The following is a 20,105-nucleotide window of genomic DNA, read 5'->3' on the forward strand; positions in this document are numbered from 1 at the left end:
TCTCTCGTTCCCTCTCTCAATCTCTCTGGCAGAGCGTGGGGAGGAGAGAACAGGCCTATTTAAAATATCAAAAGAGAGATCGAGGGGGGCTCGCTTGCCCCTCCCCTGTATTCCCCCTACCCCTGCAGCCCAACACCGGCCTGACTAGCACAGCCCTCAGGATTAGCTGTTCTATGCTGCCCTCCCTCTCTCTATTATTTTTGTGGAGGAGTAGTCTGGAGAAGGGCTGTGGCCTGCACTGAAAACAGCACCCTGTCTGGGAGCGGCTTAGAGAGCAGGGACCACGGTCTGAGAAAACCAAGAAGGATGACGACGATCTGCAGAGAATGTTATTGTAAGAGTTGAGTATCATTTCAACTGATCCAAGCATCTGAAAGGAGGGAATTATATAGGCCCATAATAGGAGATCAAGGTGAAATGTGTTGAAATCAAATCAACCACATTTGATAAAATAATACAACTTTGACATGTTCTTACCTTAGTTTGTATTTATTGGGATCCCCATGAACTCTTCCTGGGGTCCAAAAAGGGTTAAAACTTTTATATCACAACAACTATGACATAATGTTCTTTTCGGAGGGTATTATTATTAAAACAGAACAGAACATTAGTTATAAAAGTAGCCACAGAGGACTGTAATATATAGCAAGATGTTTTTAATGGACAGTTATTAAAACCACCTGAGACTCTAATATAACAATCAATCAATCCATGTCTAATAGAATTGTGGTTAGAGTACGGGTTGGTGGATGTAAAAGAGCACAGCGTCAGAGCAAACTGTAGACCAGAGCCAGCTGAAGACCATAATGCTGAGTGGTGGGTATAAATAATACTTGATGTTTGCGTTTTATGGACAAACGTCAAATATAGCAGTGAGTTTGTGGAATCATGTTGTTCATGTTAATCTCACAGTAACACAGTTTCAGCTGGAGACAGTGTAGAAGGTCTTGGCTTATATAGCTGAGCGCATTGAGCAAGAGACCAGGTGTGAGTTTCTTAAAAGCTTCGCAGCATTAAGATCTCGGAAAATACATTGGAGGCAATTGGAAGCTTTGTAGGCAATGGACTAAAGATCTGGGCCCTACGAAGCTTTTGGGAAACTCAACCCCAGAGAGGTATTGGCTGAGAAGCACTTTTCACAGTGAACCACATATCGCCATTCAACTCTGTGGTACCCTGCCATGTAACCTTTGGTTTAAGACACTTCTGCAGAGCATAGATGACAAATCAGAAGAACATTTTCAGTTTGATGTGCGTTCAGAAACACTTGTTCGGATGGGTATTGGGCATGGATCGAAGTGACCTGAACCCTGTTGATTAATAAATGAAAAGTTCATCATAGACTTTTAGTGAAAGATACTGTCCGGTATGACCATATACATAAACGTTGTTGGCATACTACTTGGTTAGCGCATCAGAACATTATCTAGTGATTCTATATGTATGCTTCAGTTCCTTGAGGCTGCGAGGGAAACCTGAAATCTCCACCATTCGGGTTTTGCACATCGCACATTGTTGTATTGCACAGTAACAAGGTCGCAAGTGATCAGAGACCGATTCAGCCACACACAACATGTCGTCATCACAACACACACTCTTCAAAGCGTTGCCACAAAACTTCCAAAAGTCAAGAAAAAACTATTCTGTAATGTTATGTAATAGTAATACTGAACTCACCACAGTGTGAGTGGAGTTAATACAAGAAATATAAACTGGAAACAAATCAAACAATTCATCCCCAAGCTTGTATCTCATCAACCGCGACCCCTATGTGAGCCAGGGACACAGTGGCATAAGTACTGGTGTGCAGGACTGCCAGGAAGCTAGACGGGCTAACCCTAACCCTGGGAGTCTGATTGGCAAGAGGCTGGGCAGCGAGGGGAGGATGGTGAGCCGGGTCTCAGAGGAGATGGAGATGGGTGGGGCTGGCTCCTCGGGTCAGGGTGATGAGGAGAGGGTAGTGGATGTTGTCATCATATGCCTCCTTCCCTTCAATCTGCATCTGAAACACACACAGGAAAGGGGTGTAATCATTAGTCCAAACTGTCGCAAACAGTTGAGTTTCGCAAGGAAAACTAGAGTTTCTATTGGAAAAAATTCTGGTAGGTCTCGTCCCTGCCCGTTTTGTTCCGTTTGGTTCCTAGAGAATACACCACAGGAGTTTCAAGTTAGGATGAGGTCAGAGGGGGTGGAAGAAGTTTGCTGCTTCAGATGATACTAACTGGCCCAGATACTACCAGCTGACTTCTCTTAAACAGTGGATCAGTCTACAGTGACTCTCTCCCAGGTACTTATCTCACACTTCTCTCAGTTACAAAGGGACTGAGTGCAGCATGTACAGTATGCCCCCTAGCATACTGCCTCTCCATGCCCACAATGAACTACACAATAAGCTACAGTCTCTCTATGGGCTAAGTCCCGGTGGTGACCAGTGCCCACCTCGGCTGACTTGGCGCTGAGGGTCTAGGAGCCGGTCTCTTTCCCAGCCAATCAGATCGCTGATTGGTGTCTGCACCACGCCAGGACTTAGGAAAGTGAGTTTTGTACAAAATGTGAAATCCGTTTATATAAATCAACTCCCTCACAAACAGAAACCCCCAGTCGACAGGTTCAGAGAATAAGAGGACATGAAAAAAGAAGTGGCCTCTGATAGACTCATTTATGACATCTTTGTTACTTTTACTACTTCTATATAATGCATGTCTTATTAAAGGAAGTAGTGGTGTTCGTGACAGCGCCAAGGCCCAAAACTGTATATCACAGACACAGACGCATCGCAGACAGTACTCCTCCTCCAGATCTCCCAGCCTTCCTCTCACCTGGGACCCAGTGGTACCAACCAACACTTTCTCTCCCTGTCTGGCTCCCTCTCTAGTCCTAAAACAACCAGCTACTTTCAGCAGACATATCCCCTCTCTCCCTCTCAGTCTCAGTCTCCCTCTCAGTCTCCCTCTCCTGGCTTTTGAGAGGACAGATAAGACCCCTCCCGTGTCCTTGATGTGTGTTATCTTTCTGCACACCCCTCCACGTAACCGGCCGGTGGTTGAACCCGTGACCCGCCTGTATGCGGGGAAGGCCAGCCTCCCAACACTAAGCCCAACTGCAAAGGACGGACGGCCGCATTCACATTCAAATCTGGCCTGGGAGGAGGATGGTGGGGTTGGTGTGGTTGGGGGGCGGGGTGGAGGAAAAACCCTGGCGAGCTCGCAGAGGTGAAAAGTTTAACAAGCAAAGCTGTTCCTCCTGATCACAGACTGCTAATCAGCTTCATGGGTGGCTGGATAAATCGGGACTTACGTTTTAATCGCGCCGCTGCCAAGATGCAAGTCATTTATTTCATTGCCACTTTCGCCCTGCTTTTTTCTCCCTCCGTCCTTGTCTATCCCTCCCTCATTCCTCGCTTAGCTTTTCGCAGAGACAGAGAGAGACAGAGAGAGCGAGAAAGAGAGAGAGCGAGAGAGACAGAGAGAAATGGGGAGGAGAAGGCGCTCCTGGGAGAGGAGGATGAACCGGACATCTGTGGTCTCTCGTGGGATTGGGTAACAGAGAGCGAGGGATGGGGTGGATAGAGAGAGAAGGGAAGGAGACGTGTGGGTGGGGTGGGGTTGTTCGCTTATAGGCAGCTGGGAGAGAGAGAGAGAGAGGAAAAGAGGGATATGGACACAGAGGGGTTAATGCGTGGGGGGCAAAATTTAAATTCATGACTCTCTTCACAACCATTTGAGTAACAAGATTAAGACGGCGGGCAGAAAATAGATCACATTATCAGGCTCCTTACAGTCCTCCAGCTGGTCGCGCTCTATTCCAGAACAGTGGGGATAAGAGGATAACACGCAGCCCTGCTAAAAAGAAGCCGTCTCCCTGCTCCACACTGGTGAGACTGGCTCATCCTGGAGAGACAAGGGAAGGCCTGCTGCAGGGGGGGCGGGTGTGTGTGGGTGTGCATGCACAAGGGGGGCTTGCAGATTTGAGGGTCTTTGGGGTCTTAGAGAACGGTTCTTAAAGAATTTTAACAGCAACACTCATACGCACACATTTCCCACCGCTAACACCCATATCTTACGTCCACAACATTCACCTCCGTAAAACTCTGCCACACAGCTCAGTGCATTTCCTATAAGCTCAGGTCTGAGAGTGGCGTGTTTGGCAGAGTTTCAGACTGCATATATTTTGGTCTCGGTATTAGTGTATAGTGATTTGAGGGACCATCCCATTTCTTATTGCATCATATTAGACCACCTGATCGGACTTGACATCGTAGCAGATTGGAAGCAAGTGTTTGTGTAAAATCAAAAATCAGATCAAATGTTCGTTGTCACATGCGCCGAATACGATGCAGTTAAACAATTATAATAAAATAACTAACACAATAAAATACACTAGAATGGAGCTTTATACAGAGAGATCAATGTGCAGGGGTATGAGGTTTTTGAGGTAGGTGTGTACATAAAGGCAGGGTAAAGTGACTAGGCATTAGGATAGATAATAATAAGGTATTTGAGGTAGATATGTACATAAAGGCAGGGTAAAGTGACTAGGCATCAGGATAGATAATAATAAGGTATTTGAGGTAGGTATGTACATAAAGGCAGGGTAAAGTGACTAGGCATTAGGATAGATAATAATAAGGTATTTGAGGTAGATATGTACATAAAGGCAGGGTAAAGTGACTAGGCATTAGGATAGATAATAATAAGGTATTTGAGGTAGATATGTACATAAAGGCAGGGTAAAGTGACTAGGCATCAGGATAGATAATAATAAGGTTTTTGCGGTAGGTATGTACATAAAGGCAGGGTAAAGTGACTAGGCATTAGGATAGATAATAATAAGGTATTTGAGGTAGATATGTACATAAAGGCAGGGTAAAGTGACTAGGCATCAGGATAGATAATAGTAAGGTATTTGAGGTAGGTATGTACATAAAGGCAGGGTAAAGTGACTAGGCATTAGGATAGATAATAATAAGGTATTTGAGGTAGATATGTACATAAAGGCAAGGTAAAGTGACTAGGCATTAGGATAGTTAATAAGGTATTTGAGGTAGATATGCACATAAAGGCAGGGTAAAGTGACTAGGCATTAGGATAGATAATAATAAGGTTTTTGAGGTAGGTATGTACATAAAGGCAGGGTAAAGTGACTAGGCATTAGGATAGATAATAATAAGGTATTTGAGGTAGGTATGTACATAAAGGCAGGGTAAAGTGACTAGGCATTATGATAGATAATAATAAGGTATTTGAGGTAGATATGTACATAAAGGCAGGGTAAAGTGACTAGGCATTAGGATAGATAATACTAAGGTATTTGAGGTAGGTATGTACATAAAGGCAGGGTAAAGTGACTAGGCATTAGGATAGATAATAATAAGGTATTTGAGGTAGATATGTACATAAAGGCAGGGTAAAGTGACTAGGCATTAGGATAGATAATACTAAGGTATTTGAGGTAGGTATGTACATAAAGGCAGGGTAAAGTGACTAGGCATTAGGATAGATAATAATAAGGTATTTAAGGTAGATATATACATAAAGGCAGGGTAAAGTGACTAGGCATTAGGATAGATAATAATAAGGTATTTGAGGTAGGTATGTACATAAAGGCAGGGTAAAGTGACTAGGCATTAGGATAGATAATAATAAGGTATTGAGGTAGATATGTACATAAAGGCAGGGTAAAGTGACTAGGCATTAGGATAGTTTTATTTTATTTTAAATTGTTTATTTATTTATATATATATTTTTTTTATCCCATTTTCTCCCCAATTTTCGTGGTATCCAATCGCTAGTAATTACTACCTTGTCTCTTCGCTACAACTCCCGTACGGGCTCGGGAGAGACGAAGGTCGAAAGCCATGCGTCCTCCGAAGCACAACCCAACCAGCCGTACTGCTTCTTAACACAGCGCGCCTCCAACCCGGAAGCCAGCCGCACCAATGTGTCGGAGGAAACACCGTGTACCTGGGCCCCTTGGTTGGCGCGCACTGCGCCCGGCCCGCCACAGGAGTCGCTGGAGCGCGATGAGACAAGGATATCCCTACCGGCCAAACCCTCCCTACCCCGGACGACGCTATGCCAATTGTGCGTCGCCCCACGGACCTCCCGGTCGCGGCCGGCTGCGACAGAGCCTGGGCGCGAACCCAGAGACTCTGGTGGCGCAGTTAGCACTGCGATGCAGTGCCCTAGACCACTGCGCCACCTGGGAGGCCCGCATTAGGATAGTTAATAAGGTATTTGAGGTAGGTATGTACATAAAGGCAGGGTAAAGTGACTAGGCATTAGGATAGATAACAAGGTATTTGAGGTAGATATGTACATAAAGGCAGGGTAAAGTGACTAGGCATCAGGATAGATAATAATAAGGTATTGAGGTAGATATGTACATAAAGGCAGGGTAAAGTGACTAGGCATTAGGATAGATAATAATAAGGTATTTGAGGTAGATATGTACATAAAGGCAGGGTAAAGTGACTAGGCATTAGGATAGATAATAATAAGGTATTTGAGTTAGGTATGTACATAAAGGCAGGGTAAAGTGACTAGGCATTAGGATAGATAATAATAAGGTATTTGAGGTAGATATGTACATAAAGGCAGGGTAAAGTGACTAGGCATTGGGATAGATAATAATAAGAATAAAATCAAGAACAGAGTAGCAGCAGCAAATGATGAGTGTAAAAGTGTGTGTATGTGTGTGTGTAAAATGCATGTATGTGTGTGTTTGTGTTGTGTCAGTATGCGTGTGTGTGTATGTGAATGTGTGTGGGTGTGTCAATGTAGTGTGTGTGAGTGAGTGTGTATATATAGTCTAGTGAGTGTGCATAGGGTCAGTGCAAGATAGAGACAGTACAGATAGTTTGGGTACAAATAATTGACTACTTAGCAGCCTGGATATTTAGCAATCTTATGGCTTGGGGGTAGAAGCTGTTGTTCCCGACAGCCGATGCTCTGGTACCGTTTGCCGGACGATAGCAAAGTGAACAGTATGACTTGGGTGGTTGGAGTCTTTGACAATTTTTCAGGCCTTCCTCTGACACTGCCTGACATAGAGGTCCTGGATGTCAGGGATCTCAGTCTCAGTGATGTACTGGGCTGTTCGTACCACTCTCTGTAGCGCTTTGCGGTTGAGGGGGGTGCATTTGCCCTACCAGGCGGTGTTGCAACCAGTCAAGATGCTCTCTATGGTGCAGCTGTAGAACTTTTGGAGGATCTGAAGCCCAAAGCCAAATATTTTCAGCCTCCTGAGGGGGAAGAAGAGCTGTCGTGTCCTTTTCTTGACTGTGCGGGTGTGTGTGGACTATGTTAAGTCCTTAGTGATGTGGACGCCAAGGAACGTGAAGCTCTCGACCTGCTCCACTACAGCCCAGTCACTGCTCTCCCCTTTTCCTCCTATAGTCAACAACAGCTCCTTGGTCTTACTAACTTTGAGGGAGAGGTTGTTGTCCAGGCACCACACTGCTAAGTCTCTGACCACCTTCTTCCTGTAGGCTGTGTATCTTATGGTGTTTGTGTGTGCGTGTGTGCGTGCGTCTGCGTTCATGTGTGTGTTGAAGTCATCTGCTGGGTGTGATAGAAGTCTTAGTGGTGTGTGTGGTGTGTGTCCTGCGTGCACATATATCAGCTGACACACAGGGGGCAGAATGTTCATCAGAAGATAAGCAGAGGAGAATTAATCACTTTCTGATATGATGAGGCCACTTCAGCCTGCCGCTATATCCACACACAGCAGCTGACCCTGTGTGTGTGTGCGTTGGCCTTATGATGCACGCACACACACGCACACATGCACGCACACACAGACAGACACAGAAACACACACACACACCTCTGTGTAATTGCACAAAGACCATGGGAGTGGGACACTTGACTCAGCTATCCCACCCCCTCTGGTCTCCCATCATTATCTACACAGAGACACCGTAGGTGGTCCGGCTCCAACAAAGACCCCAGCAAACTTCAGGTACATCAAGGGCACAATGAAGAGGAGGTGGTGGAGAGAGAGACTGTGTTTGTGTGTGTGTGTGTGTGTGTGTGTGTGTGTGTGTGTGTGTGTGTGTGTGTGTGTGTGTGTGTGTGTGTGTGTGTGTGTGTGTGTGTGTGTGTGGAAAAAAGGAGTGTGTTAAGAGTTCCTTGGCACCTGAGAATCTACTGGCTAATAGAGGACATTCAATGTACAGTACCGGTCCAAAGTTTAGACACACCTACCTACTCATTCAAGGGTTTATCTTTATTTTTTAAACAATTTTCTACATTGTAGAATAATAGTGAAGACATCAAATCTATAAAATAACACATGTAATCATACAGTAACAAAAAAGGTGTTAAACTAATCAAAATATATTTGAGATTCTTTAAAGTAGTCACCCTTTGCCTTGATGACAGCTTTGCACACTTGGCATTCTCTCAACCAGCTTCATGAGGTAGTCACCTGGAATGCATTTCAATTAACAGGTGTGCCTTGTTAAAAGTTAATTTGTGGAACTTCTTAATGCAATTGAGCCAATAAGTTGTGTTGTGACAAGGTAGGGATGGTATACAGAAGATAGCCCTATTTGGTAAAATACCAAGTCCATATTATGGTAAGAACAGCTCAAATAAGCATAGAGAATGTCAGTCAATACGGAACATTTCAAGAACTTTGAACGTTACTTCAAGTGCAGTCGCAAAAACCATCAAACGCTATGATGAAACTGGTTCTCATGAGGACCGCCACAGGAAAGGAAGACCCATAGTTACCTCTAGCACAAAGGATAAGTTCATTAGAGTAACTTCAATGAATTTATACTCCGCACCTCAGATTGCAGCCCAAATAAATGCTTCACAGAGTTCAAGTACCAGACACATCTCAACTTCAACTGTTCAGAGGAGACTGATTGAATCAGGCCTTCATGGTCAAATTGCTGCAAAGAAACCACTACTAAAGTACACCAATAAGAAGAAGAGACTTGCTTGGGCCAAGAAACACTAGCAATGGACATTAGACAGGTGAAAATCTGTAATTTTGTCTGATGAGTCCGAAATTGAGATTTTTGGTTCCAACCACTGTATCTTTGTGAGAGGCAGAGTAGGTGAACGGATGATCTCTGCATGTGTGGTTCCTACCATGAAGCATGGAGGAGGTGTGATGGTGTGGGGGTACTTTGCTGGTGACACTGTTGGTGATTTATTTAGAATTCAAGGCACACTTAACCAGCATGGCTACCACAGCATTCTGCAGCGATATGCCATCCCATCTGGTTTGCGCTTATTGGGACAATGATTTGTTTTTCAACAGGACAATTACCCAACACACCTCCAGGCCAGGTAAGGGCTATTTGACCAAGAAGGAGAGTGATGGAGTGCTGCATCAAATGACCTGGCCTCCACAATCTCACGACCTCAACTCAATTGATATGGTTTGGGGTGAGTTGGACCGCAGAGTGAAGGAAAATCAGCCAACAAGTGCTCAGCATATGTGGGACCTGTTTCAAGACTGTTGGAAAAGCATTCCAAGTGAAGCTGGTTGAGAGAATGCCAAGAGTGTGCAAAGCTGTCATCAAGGCATCAAGGGTGGCTACGGAAGAATCTAAAATCTAAAATATATTTTGATTTGTTTAACACTTTTTTGGGTTACTCCATGATTCCATATGTGTTATTTCATAGTTTGGATGTCTTCACTATAATTCTACAATGTAGAAACATTTTTAAAATAAAGAAAAACCCTTGAATGAGTAGCTGTGTCCAAACTTTTGACTGGTACTGTAAATACTGTGTCATGTTATAAAGGGAGGCACCCTATATACGGGCCAACAAGCTCTCAGTCTCATTGTCAGAATTAGACGTTCATTGATGTTTCTCAAACTTCAAATTTCGAAGTTGCTCCAAACCTCAAATTTTGAAGTGTTTGGTTACTTCTCTGTATCGTTTCAAGGTTAAGTTTAGTAATTAACTCACTCAGAATTCTTACGGTTAGGCATTAACTCCGAATGGTTCAAATAAGGGTTAAGGTTTGGGATAGGCTTAAAACACAAATATCAAAAATAACTTTATCACTGGATTCGAACACCTTTGGAACCAGAGGCAGATGCTTATGCCCATCCACCATCCCCGTCCATTGCTTGAAGGTAAAAGCGCTCACTGTTGCCCCTAGTGGCCTGTTTCCACATCATCTCCTTACTTCCTCAGATATGGATGGATGTCAAATACTGACTTAGATCACGGGGGACCTGCCTGATACTGGCTGCCTGCTACACGAACTATCCCATCCCACCTGACAACATGGTCATTACCTGAACATTCTGTAATGTTGCATCTTCCCATCCTAACTGCTGAACCCTGACTCAAGTCCCACCTAGAGGTCAGTCCCAGGACCAGGCTGCTAATTGAAGAGAAACCTGACCCCGCCCCACCCTGCTGGCTAATCCCCCGACTAATGGGCTTCTAAGTGCCACTTTATATTGCACTGTCTGTCTGTCTATTACCTAGTAGGTCTGTCTGTTACCTCGTTGGTCTATTTAATTTATAGCTGTCATGACGCCATAGAGACAAAGACAACAAACCTTAACCGTCTAAAGCATGAAACACACCGATAATCTCCCTCCTGATAGACTTCCGGTATGTACTTATCACAGTGGGAGGCCGTTCCTTCTCTTGCTAGAACAAAAACGGTACCTGCTGCCAACCTGGTAGCAACAAACCTACTGTTTCTACTTGTAGAATCACAATGCCCATCAGTGGCCAACAACTTGACATTCACCCAATCAGAGAGCACGAACCCCCATGTGGGGGAGCCAACAAAAACAAATAATACAAAAAGTGGGCATTTATTCATACATCCACGGATGAGCTAGTCATTCTTCATATGCAATGTAGGTTATGGGATGGTAGCTACCTAAGTGCACAGACGCCATGCACACAACACTAAATACTTCCTTCAAGATAGCTAACCACTGTAGCTAATATTGACATTATAATTCATCACAATGGATTAGCTAGTTTAAATAAAACAGCTGCCTGTATAAACTCCCAAGTTAGTGCAGTGTCCTTAGCAAGCTAGCTAGATATGTTGTGATAGCTAGTGAATATGCTAAAATTTGTTAGCTAGCTAAACATTTGACTATGGGCTGGCACTGGCAGTATGGGATTATGGAGAGTGAATTCAATTGTTTCTTTGTCATCTTGCTAGGTAGTTATCTAGCTGTAGCTATTTGGCTAGTATAAACAAGGGCTTTCTGCAAAATAGCAACAGTAGCGCAGCTAGCTGACATTGGAATCTAGACCATAAGCAACACACACGGACATGCATTGCCAAACAACGCTACTGCCACCTTCTGGTTTGGAGTATTTGAACAAGGCTTAGTGGCTGACAACTTAGTCTTTGCTGTGTGAACACCAAAGAGATTGACTGCTGACACTAGGTTCAGAGATGCTAAGTACTGCTGCCAGGCAAACATTTGACAATCCTACCGGTGTGTTTAAGCTTTAACCACAACCACATTCAATCTCTACTGAACCATTTATACCATTAGTATAAATGACTTTCTCATGGCCTAGGTAACCTCACAGACTGTCAGAGAGAGGAGAGTTTTCCACTTACTACTGTATGTAAAGCACTTTGAGTACCTCAGTATGTAGAAAGGCGCTAAATTAATCCATTACATTATTATTATCAGTCCTTGGTCGCCCACAGCCCATCAGAATGGTGGGAGCTCAAAAGGCTGCAGCTCAATCACTCATAGAACAGAGACCTCAAATTCAAATCTGGACCTCAAAGCCAGTTCCACTGCTCTAATCAGGGACTGATTTAGACCTGGAAGACCAGGTGGGTGCAATAAATGATCAGGTATAACATAAAACCAGCAGTACTCCAGACCTCCATTGTAGGATACAATACCCCTGAGAGGCGAAAGACCGAGTCCTGTTGACAGACCCTTTTACCCTTCAGTAGGCCGGTCCATTCTGACGGTTCCAGGCAGTTGAATGGGCCACTCAGTGTGCCTGCCATCATGCCCACCACGCGCCAGGCGCCGCCCACGCCCACGCTCTTCCATTAACCAGCTGGACACTGACTGCTGCTCTTAACACTGCCTCTTTCTCTCTCCCTCGCTCTCTTTTTCACTAAGATTATATAGCAACTGCACTAGAGATTGTTCTTTCTCAATGTGCAAGGCCTTTACAGCACTATACTCAGATCCTGGGCTACCTACATCTTATAAACTTTGGACAGCACCCTTCCCTTGATGTTTTTCGACAAGAGACCGCTCCCTGTAAGGGTTTGGAGGACAGAATACATTTCTCTTCAGGGTTAGGACAGGGCCTGTCAGACATTGCTCTAGCTCCAGTACCAGGCGTCTCGCTCACCTTTAAGTGGAGATCCCACACCTGTTCATCATACTTCTCATAGCGACAGACTTGGAGCCCCGTCCCCTCGGCCAGCTGACAGAACTCCCCCAGAGTGTCTCCTCTAGTGGGGGCAAACACCAGGGCTGTACCCTACAAAGACAGACAGAGAGAGAGAGACAGACAGAAAGAGAGACTCAGAAAGAGAGCGAGACAGTGAGAGAGAGAGAGAGAGAGAGAGAGAGAGAGAGAGAGAGAGAGAGAGAGAGAGAGAGAGAAACAGAAAGACAGAGAGAGAGAGACAGAGAGAGATACAGAGAAAGAGATACACAGTCTATCAATTTATTAAAAAACATTTGAAAAACCTATGTATTTCAAAAGTACACCTGTACTTTACGTATGTAATGGTATGTTTCTGAATCAGGTTAATGTGTATTTATAACTGCTTATGCATGTGCTTGCTAGGGTTGTGACTGTCATGGCATTTTGGATGATGGTAATTGGCCAGCCAAATGATCACGGTCTCCGTAATAACCGTTCGAATAGCAAACAATTAAGATTCGAATAATTAAACGCACATTTTCTCCTCTGCTCCGCTCCTGACTGCATGGGCTGCCATATACATAAAATGAATATATAACGGGCGTCCCCATTTAAGACAATGATGGCATTATGGGTGGACTGGAGGCCATTGAGAGTGTACACAGAAGAGCAAAGCAGGAAGTAAAAGCAGCAAGTGTCAATATCAATATGTCCTGTGATTTGTTGATTCAACTCAAGTGACATTACAAAAAATACATTCCATTACATGAGCCACATCAGTTAACATCATTTGAATGAACAATCTACATTAACATATTTGAATGAACAATCTACATTAACAAAAGTACCCAAGATGGCGTAGCAGTCAGACGTCTTTGTCTTTTGTCCTGTCGTGTCCCATGTATATATCTTTTTACATCTTTTTCTTCGCATATCTTTTTAAAATATTTTCCTAAACCTCAACTTCTAAATACTCTCCTGCAGCTCGCCTCACCCAATGTGGCGTGGATCTGCTTTTTTCTAAAGTATTTATATTTACTTCGGATCTGGAATACCTCAACTGAAGCTAGCCAGCTAACAGTTAGCAAACCATTGCTAGCGGTCAACCGCTAACCTTTAGCTCAGAAAGCTCTCGCCCATTCGAGCAACATGACTCAAACCAGAGCATAACGGACCTATTTCTCTCCATATCCACGGATTCCTACCGCAAACTCTGAACATTTTCATCTGGATCTTCGCAACTAGCTAACCGCAATCCCGGGTGACCACTCCTGGCTAGCGTTTCCATCCCGGAGCAAGCACCAATTAGCCTGAAGCTAGCCCGGCCAGGGCTCCTGTGCTACCACCCAAGCCCACTCCTGGGCTACAATATCCGTGCCCCGTACCGACAGTACCCCCAGAACCACGCCGATCCTCTACGACTGGAATAGCAACATAATCTGCCCGAGAATTCCAACAGGCCCCTCAGGCGCGATGCCCGCTGAATGCCCATTCTGCTAACCTGCTAGGCCTGCTAGCTACCTAGAGCTACTTGGAACCCTACTAACTCCACGACTGGTCTATCGACGTCACCGCACGAAGAGGCAAAAACAGACTTACCCCCATCGCGACGTCCCCCAAAGGCTAACTTGCTAGCCCCGGTCTACTAACTGCTAGCTTGCCTGCCCCGGTCTGCTAATTGCTAGCCCCTGCTAACTGCTTGCTTGCTAACCCGGTCTGCTAACTGCTAGCTTGCCAGCCCCGGTCTGCTAACTGCTAGCTTGTTTAGCCCCGGCCTACTAACTGTTAGCGTGTTAGCATTGTCTTGTTTTGCACACTTTGTACAAAATAATAAAATGCAGTACTACAGGATATTTCTTAACGTAGCTCTTTATTAGCTAGCTATAACTGGCATGTTCACGTATCGCCAACCAGGAACAAACTGACCATGACCTAACCATTTGGGTTGTCTTAACCAATCATAGCACAGTATGATATGGCGGTAAAATGCATTGAATTATAATTCATGTTTACACATATGAATATTACACCCCCCCTTCTTTTAAAACAAAAGAAAAATGTTTACATATTCTAAGCGTTTCCTTTGAAAACATGCTCTGCAGTTTGAACTCAAGGTAAGTAACCATTTATATTGCATACTACACCAACTGAATTAACATAGACTCTGAAACAGTGATCCAACATACTGTTACTTTTCGAACAAGGGATTCTCAGCAACTCAGCTTTCACAGTAGAAATACATCTTAACATTTCAAACAAATACAATACCAAAGCATTTCAAGTGAACTTTCAATAACAAGTTTACAGTCTGGAACTTTTAGGGCAGCGATCCGCTTACACCCTTTGACATTTCACAGGTCTAGGACAGCTCTGGGCTTGACCTCTCTTCCTGACCTTGTGAGATATGATGCTGAGCATGCTTCTGTGTCAGTCAACAGTTCTTGTGGTGCTGCAGGTAAGTATGGTGTATGTTGTGCTGTGTGTGTGTGTGTGTGTTTAGTCCATCACGTTCTCTTTCAGGGGAACAGTTCATCTCATCAGTGTGTTGTTCTTTTGTGTTCAGTAGGTGACCGCTCCTTCTGCGGTGCGGACGTGATATGAACGTTCAGTGTCAGCTGGCTGGATGACGACTGCTGGCTTCCAGAGGCCATGCTCTTGGATTCTAACTGACTCTCCGTCGATCAGTGGTGGCAGTGGTCTAGCTGACATGTCGTAGTATTGCTTTTGTTGTTGTTGTCTCTGTGCACGTTTTCCATGCATTTCCTTGTAGCTGACGACCTCAGGTTTCAGCTGCTGGTTGGTACTGGGAAGGATTGAGCGAAGTCTGCGGCTCATCAACAGCTGGGCTGGTGATTTGAAGTTGTCAACTGGAGTGTTGCGGTATTCAAGGAGACTGAGGTAGGGGTCTCTCTTGTCTGCTTTTGCTTTATCCATGAGTGATTTAGCAATCTGCACTGATTTTTCAGCAAGGCTATTACTTTGAGGGTAATGCGGGCTTGTGGTGACGTGTGAACTCCCATGATTTGTGAAGGATTCAAACTCATTTGATTTGTAACAGGGCCCATTGTCAGATATTAAAGTCTCTACAATGCCATGCCTGGCAAAGGCTGCTTTCAGCTTGTGTGTCACAGCTGCAGATGTGGTGCTGTGAAGCTTGTCGAGTTCGAAGTATCTGCTGTAGTAGTCCACTGTTACGATGTAGTCCTCGTTGTTCCAGGTAAACAGATCGGTTGCCACGACCTGCCAGGGTCGGTCTGGGATACAGTGAGGTAACATTGGCTCTTTGGTGTTTGAGGGGCGTCGTTCAAGACATATGGCGCATTTACCAACAATGTCCTCTATTTGTTTGCACATTCCGGGCCAAAACAAAATGTCCCGTGCTCTCTGTTTGCACTTTTCCATGCCCATGTGTCCAGCATGGATCTTTGTCAAAATCTCTTCTCTGAGACTGGTAGGAATAATGATTTTCTCTCCTTTGAAAATTATTCCGTTGATCTGTGATAGTTCATCACGATGGTTACAGAATTCTGAGACGCTCTGAGTGCATTTTCTCCTCTCCTCAGGCCATCCATCCTGTATGATTTTCCTCAGCTGTGCGAGTTCTTTTCTGTTTCTGCTTGGATCTCCTTCAGTTTTGTGTCACTAACTGGTAAGTTGCTGTACACAGTGTGGACTTGCATGTCCATGCCTTCACTGAGGCTGCTGTCCTTATAGGTAAGAAACTTCCTGGAGAGTGTCTCTGCGACAGGGATGACTTTGCCTGGACGGTGAGTGATTGTGAAGTCGTATTTTTGTAGTTGAAGGATCATTCTCTGTAGCCTTGGCGGGGCTGTGGCTAGTGGTTTCCTCATAATTGACTCAAGGGGCTTGTGGTCGGATTCCACAATGACTTGTCGTCCATATATGTACTGATGGAAACGTTTACATCCGAACAGAATGGCGTAGAGCTCCTTTTCGATTTGAGCGTAGTTGATTTCACAGTCTGTGAGAGATTTGGAAGCGTAGCCGATGGGCTTTCCTTCTTGCAGTAGCACTGCACCTAGTCCATACTTCAACGCGTCCACTTGGAGTCTGAGCTCTTTGTCGGGGTCGTAGTAGGCAAGGATTGGTCCTGGTTCTCTCGTGATCAAGTCTTTCACATTCTGGAAAGTAATGTCGTGTTGCTTGTCCCAGAGAAACTCACTGGACTGCTTTAGCAGTTGACGCAGGGGTGCATTAGCATTGGAGAGGCTGGGTGCGAACTTGGCTAAGTAGTTGACCATGCCAAGCACTGTTTCCTGCTCTGCACGGTTCTTTGGTGGCTCCATTTCTTTTATGGCTGAGATCTTCTGTGGATCTGGCTTGATTCCAGTCGCTGTGAGAAGATGTCCGAAGTAGCTGACCTCTGTAACGCCGACTGTGCTCTTCTCGGGGTTGAGCCGGACTCCTCTCTCGCGGGACCTTTGCAGCATCGCGCAGAGGTTTTGGTCGCGCTCCTCTTTGGTTCGACCATAGACAAGGATGTCGTCCACAATTACCACAACTCCGTCGAGGCCTTCGTACACTTCGTCGATCTTTCGCTGAAACTCGTCTTGGGCTGAGATAATCTCAAAAGGCAGGCGACGGAACCTGTAGCGTCCAAACGGTGTGTAGAATGTTGTGAGCTTAGATGACTCTTCTGTGAGCTTGATAGCCCAGTAGCCTGATCTAGCGTCCATTACACTGAAGTAGTGTGCTCCCGCTAGCTTGTGTGTGATGCCATCTAGCGTCGGTAAAGGATAATGGGGGCGTTTGATAGCCTTGTTCAAGTCTCTTGGGTCGAGGCATACTCGGAGCTTGCCTGTGCGTGGTTTCTCCACCACCACTAACGCATTTACCCAGTCAGTCGGTTCCGTAACCTTGGTGACTATGTCAGATTGCACCATGCTCTCCAACTCTTTTTTCAGACGGGCACGGAGAGCAAGGGGAATCTTTCTCGGTGGGTAGACCACAGGGATGGGGTCTGGGTCAATGTGAATGGTACATTCTCCTGGGAATAATCCTATTCCTGTAAAAATATCAGCAAACTCCTCCAGTACATTGTCTGTCTCTACTGGTGCTGTCACTGATAAAACTAGCTTGATGAGGTCCATGTCTAAACATGGTTTAAGACCTAGCACTGCATTTGTTTGTTGACTTCTGTAACCGTAAAAGACTTGGTTTCATGCATGTTAACATTAGAAGCCTACTCCCTAAGTTTGTTTTACTCACTGCTTTAGCACACTGCCAACCCGGATGTCTTAGTCGTGTCTGAATCCTGGTTTAGGAAAACCACCAAATACCTTAATCTCCATCACTAACTACAACATTTTCCGCCAAGATAGAACTGCCAAAGGGGGCGGTGTTGCAATCTACTGCAAAGATAGCCTGCAGAGTTCTGTATTACTATCCAAGTCTGTACCCAAACAATTCAAACTTTTACTTCTAAAAATTCACCTTTCCAGAAACAAGTCTCTCACTGTTGCCGCTTGCTATAGACCTCCCTCTGCCCCCAGCTGTGCCCTCGATACCATATGTGAATTGATTGCCCCCCATCTATCTTCTGAGCTCGTGCTACTAGGTGACCTAAACTGGGACATGCTTAACACCCCGGCCATCCTACAATCCAAGCTTGATGCCCTCAATCTCACACAAATTATCAATGAACCTACCAGGTACAACTCCAAATCTGTAAACACGGGCACCCTCATAGATGTCATCCTAACTAACTCGCCCTCCAAATACACCTCTGCTGTTTTCAATCAAGATCTCAGTGATCACTGCCTCATTGCCTTCATCTGTAATGGGCCTGCGACCAAACGACCACCCCTCATCACTGTCAAACACTTCTGCGAGCAGGCCTTTCTAATTGACATGGCCGGGGTATCCTGGAATGACATTGACCTCATCCCGTCAGTAGATGATGCCTGGCTATTCTTTAAAAGTGCCTTCCTCATCATCTTAAATAAGCATGCCCCATTCAAAAAATGTAGAACTAGGAATAGATATAGTCCTTGGTTCACTCCAGACCTGTCTGCCCTTGACCAGCACAAAAACATCCTGTGGCGTTCTGCATTAGCATCGAATAGCCCCCGTGATATGCCACTTTTCAGGGAAGTTAGGAACAAATATACACAGGCAGTTAGGAAAGCTAAGGCTAGCTTTTTCAAACAGAAATTTGCATCCTGTAGTACTAACTCAAAAAAGTTCTGGGACACTGTAAAGTCCATGGAGAATAAGAGCACATCCTACCAGTTGCCCACTGCTCTGAGGCTAGGAAACACTGTCACCACCGATAAATCCACTATAATTGAGAATTTCAATAAGCATTTCTCTACGGCTGGCCATGCTTTCCACCTGGCTACCCCTACCCCGGTCAACTGCCCTGCACCCTCCACAGCAACCTGCCAAAGCCCCCACCATTTCTCCTTTACCCAAATCCAGATAGCTGATGTTCTGAAAGAGCTGCAAAATCTGAACCCCTACAAATCAGCCGGGCTAGACAATCTGGACCCTCTCTTTCTAAAATGATCTGTCGAAATTGTTGAAACCCCTATTACTAGCCTGTTCAACCTCTCTTTCGTATCGTCTGAGATTACCAAAGATTGGAAAGCTGCCGCGGTCATCCCCCTCTCCAAAGGGGGTGACACTCTAGACCCAAACTGCTACAGACCTATATCTATCCTACCCTGTCTTTCTAAGGTCTTCGAAAGCCAAGTTAACAAACAGATTACCGACCATTTCGAATCCCATCGTACCTTCTCCGCTATGCAATCTGGTTTCAGATTGTGCAGCTGTATTCATCGACCTGGCCAAGGCTTTCGACTCTGTCAATCACCACATTCATATTGGCAGACTCGACAGCCTTGGTTTCTCAAATGATTGCCTCGCCTGGTTTACCTACTACTTCTCTGATAGAGTTCAGTGCGTCAAATCGGAGGGCCTGTTGTCCGGACCTCTGGCAGTCTCTATGGGGGTGCCACAGGGTTCAATCCTCGGGCCGACTCTCTTCTCTGTATACATCAATGATGTTGCTCTTGCTGTTGGTGATTCTCTGGTACACCTCTATGCAGACGACACCATTCTGTATACTTCTGGCCCCTCTTTGGACACTGTGTTAACTAACATCCAGACGACCTTCAATGCCATACAACTCTCCTTCCGTGGCCTCCAACTGCTCTTAAACGCAAGTAAAACTAAATGCATGCTATTCAACCGATCACTGCCCGCACCTGCTCGCCCGTCCAGCATCACTACTCTGGACGGCTCTGACTTAGAATATGTGGACAACTACAAATACCTAGGTGTCTGGTTAGACTGTAAACTCTCCTTCCAGACTCACATTAAGCATCTCCAATCCAAAATGAAATCTAGAATTGGCTTCCTATATCGCAACAAAGCATCCGTCACTCATGCTGCCAAACATACCCTCGTAAATCTGACCATCCACCAATCCTCGACTTCGGTGATGTCATCTATAAATTAGCCTCCAACACTCTACTCAACAAACTGGATGCAGTCTATCACAGTGCCATCCGTTTTGTCACCAAAGCCCCATACACTACCCACCATTGCGACCTGTACTCTCTCGTTGGTTGGCCCTCGCTTCATACTCGTTGCCAAACCCACTGGCTACAGGTTATCTACAAGTCTCTGCTAGGTAAAGCCCCACCTTATCTCAGCTCACTGGTCACCATAGCATCATCCACTCGTAGCACGTGCTCCAGCAGGTATATCTCACTGGTC

The 20,105-nt window shown here is 45.1% G+C and overlaps 1 protein-coding gene across 3 annotated transcripts in view; it reads right to left on the reverse strand.

Annotated features, from left to right (window-relative positions):
* Window positions 1-470: 470 nt before the first annotated feature.
* camkmt (calmodulin-lysine N-methyltransferase) overlaps window positions 471-20,105 on the reverse strand; it is a 195,541-nt gene continuing 175,906 nt past the window's right edge. For all 3 annotated transcript variants that reach the window (XM_055890009.1, XM_055890008.1, XM_055890010.1), the window contains 2 exons: window positions 12,342-12,473; window positions 471-2,002 (listed from right to left, as the gene is read on the reverse strand). In XM_055890009.1, the coding sequence (XP_055745984.1) occupies window positions 1,901-2,002; window positions 12,342-12,473 (234 nt within the window). In that variant the 3' untranslated portion in view covers window positions 471-1,900. The remainder of the gene's footprint in view (window positions 2,003-12,341; window positions 12,474-20,105) is intronic.

This window comes from Salvelinus fontinalis, chromosome 30, assembly GCF_029448725.1.
Source record: "Salvelinus fontinalis isolate EN_2023a chromosome 30, ASM2944872v1, whole genome shotgun sequence".
NCBI lineage: Eukaryota > Metazoa > Chordata > Actinopteri > Salmoniformes > Salmonidae > Salvelinus > Salvelinus fontinalis.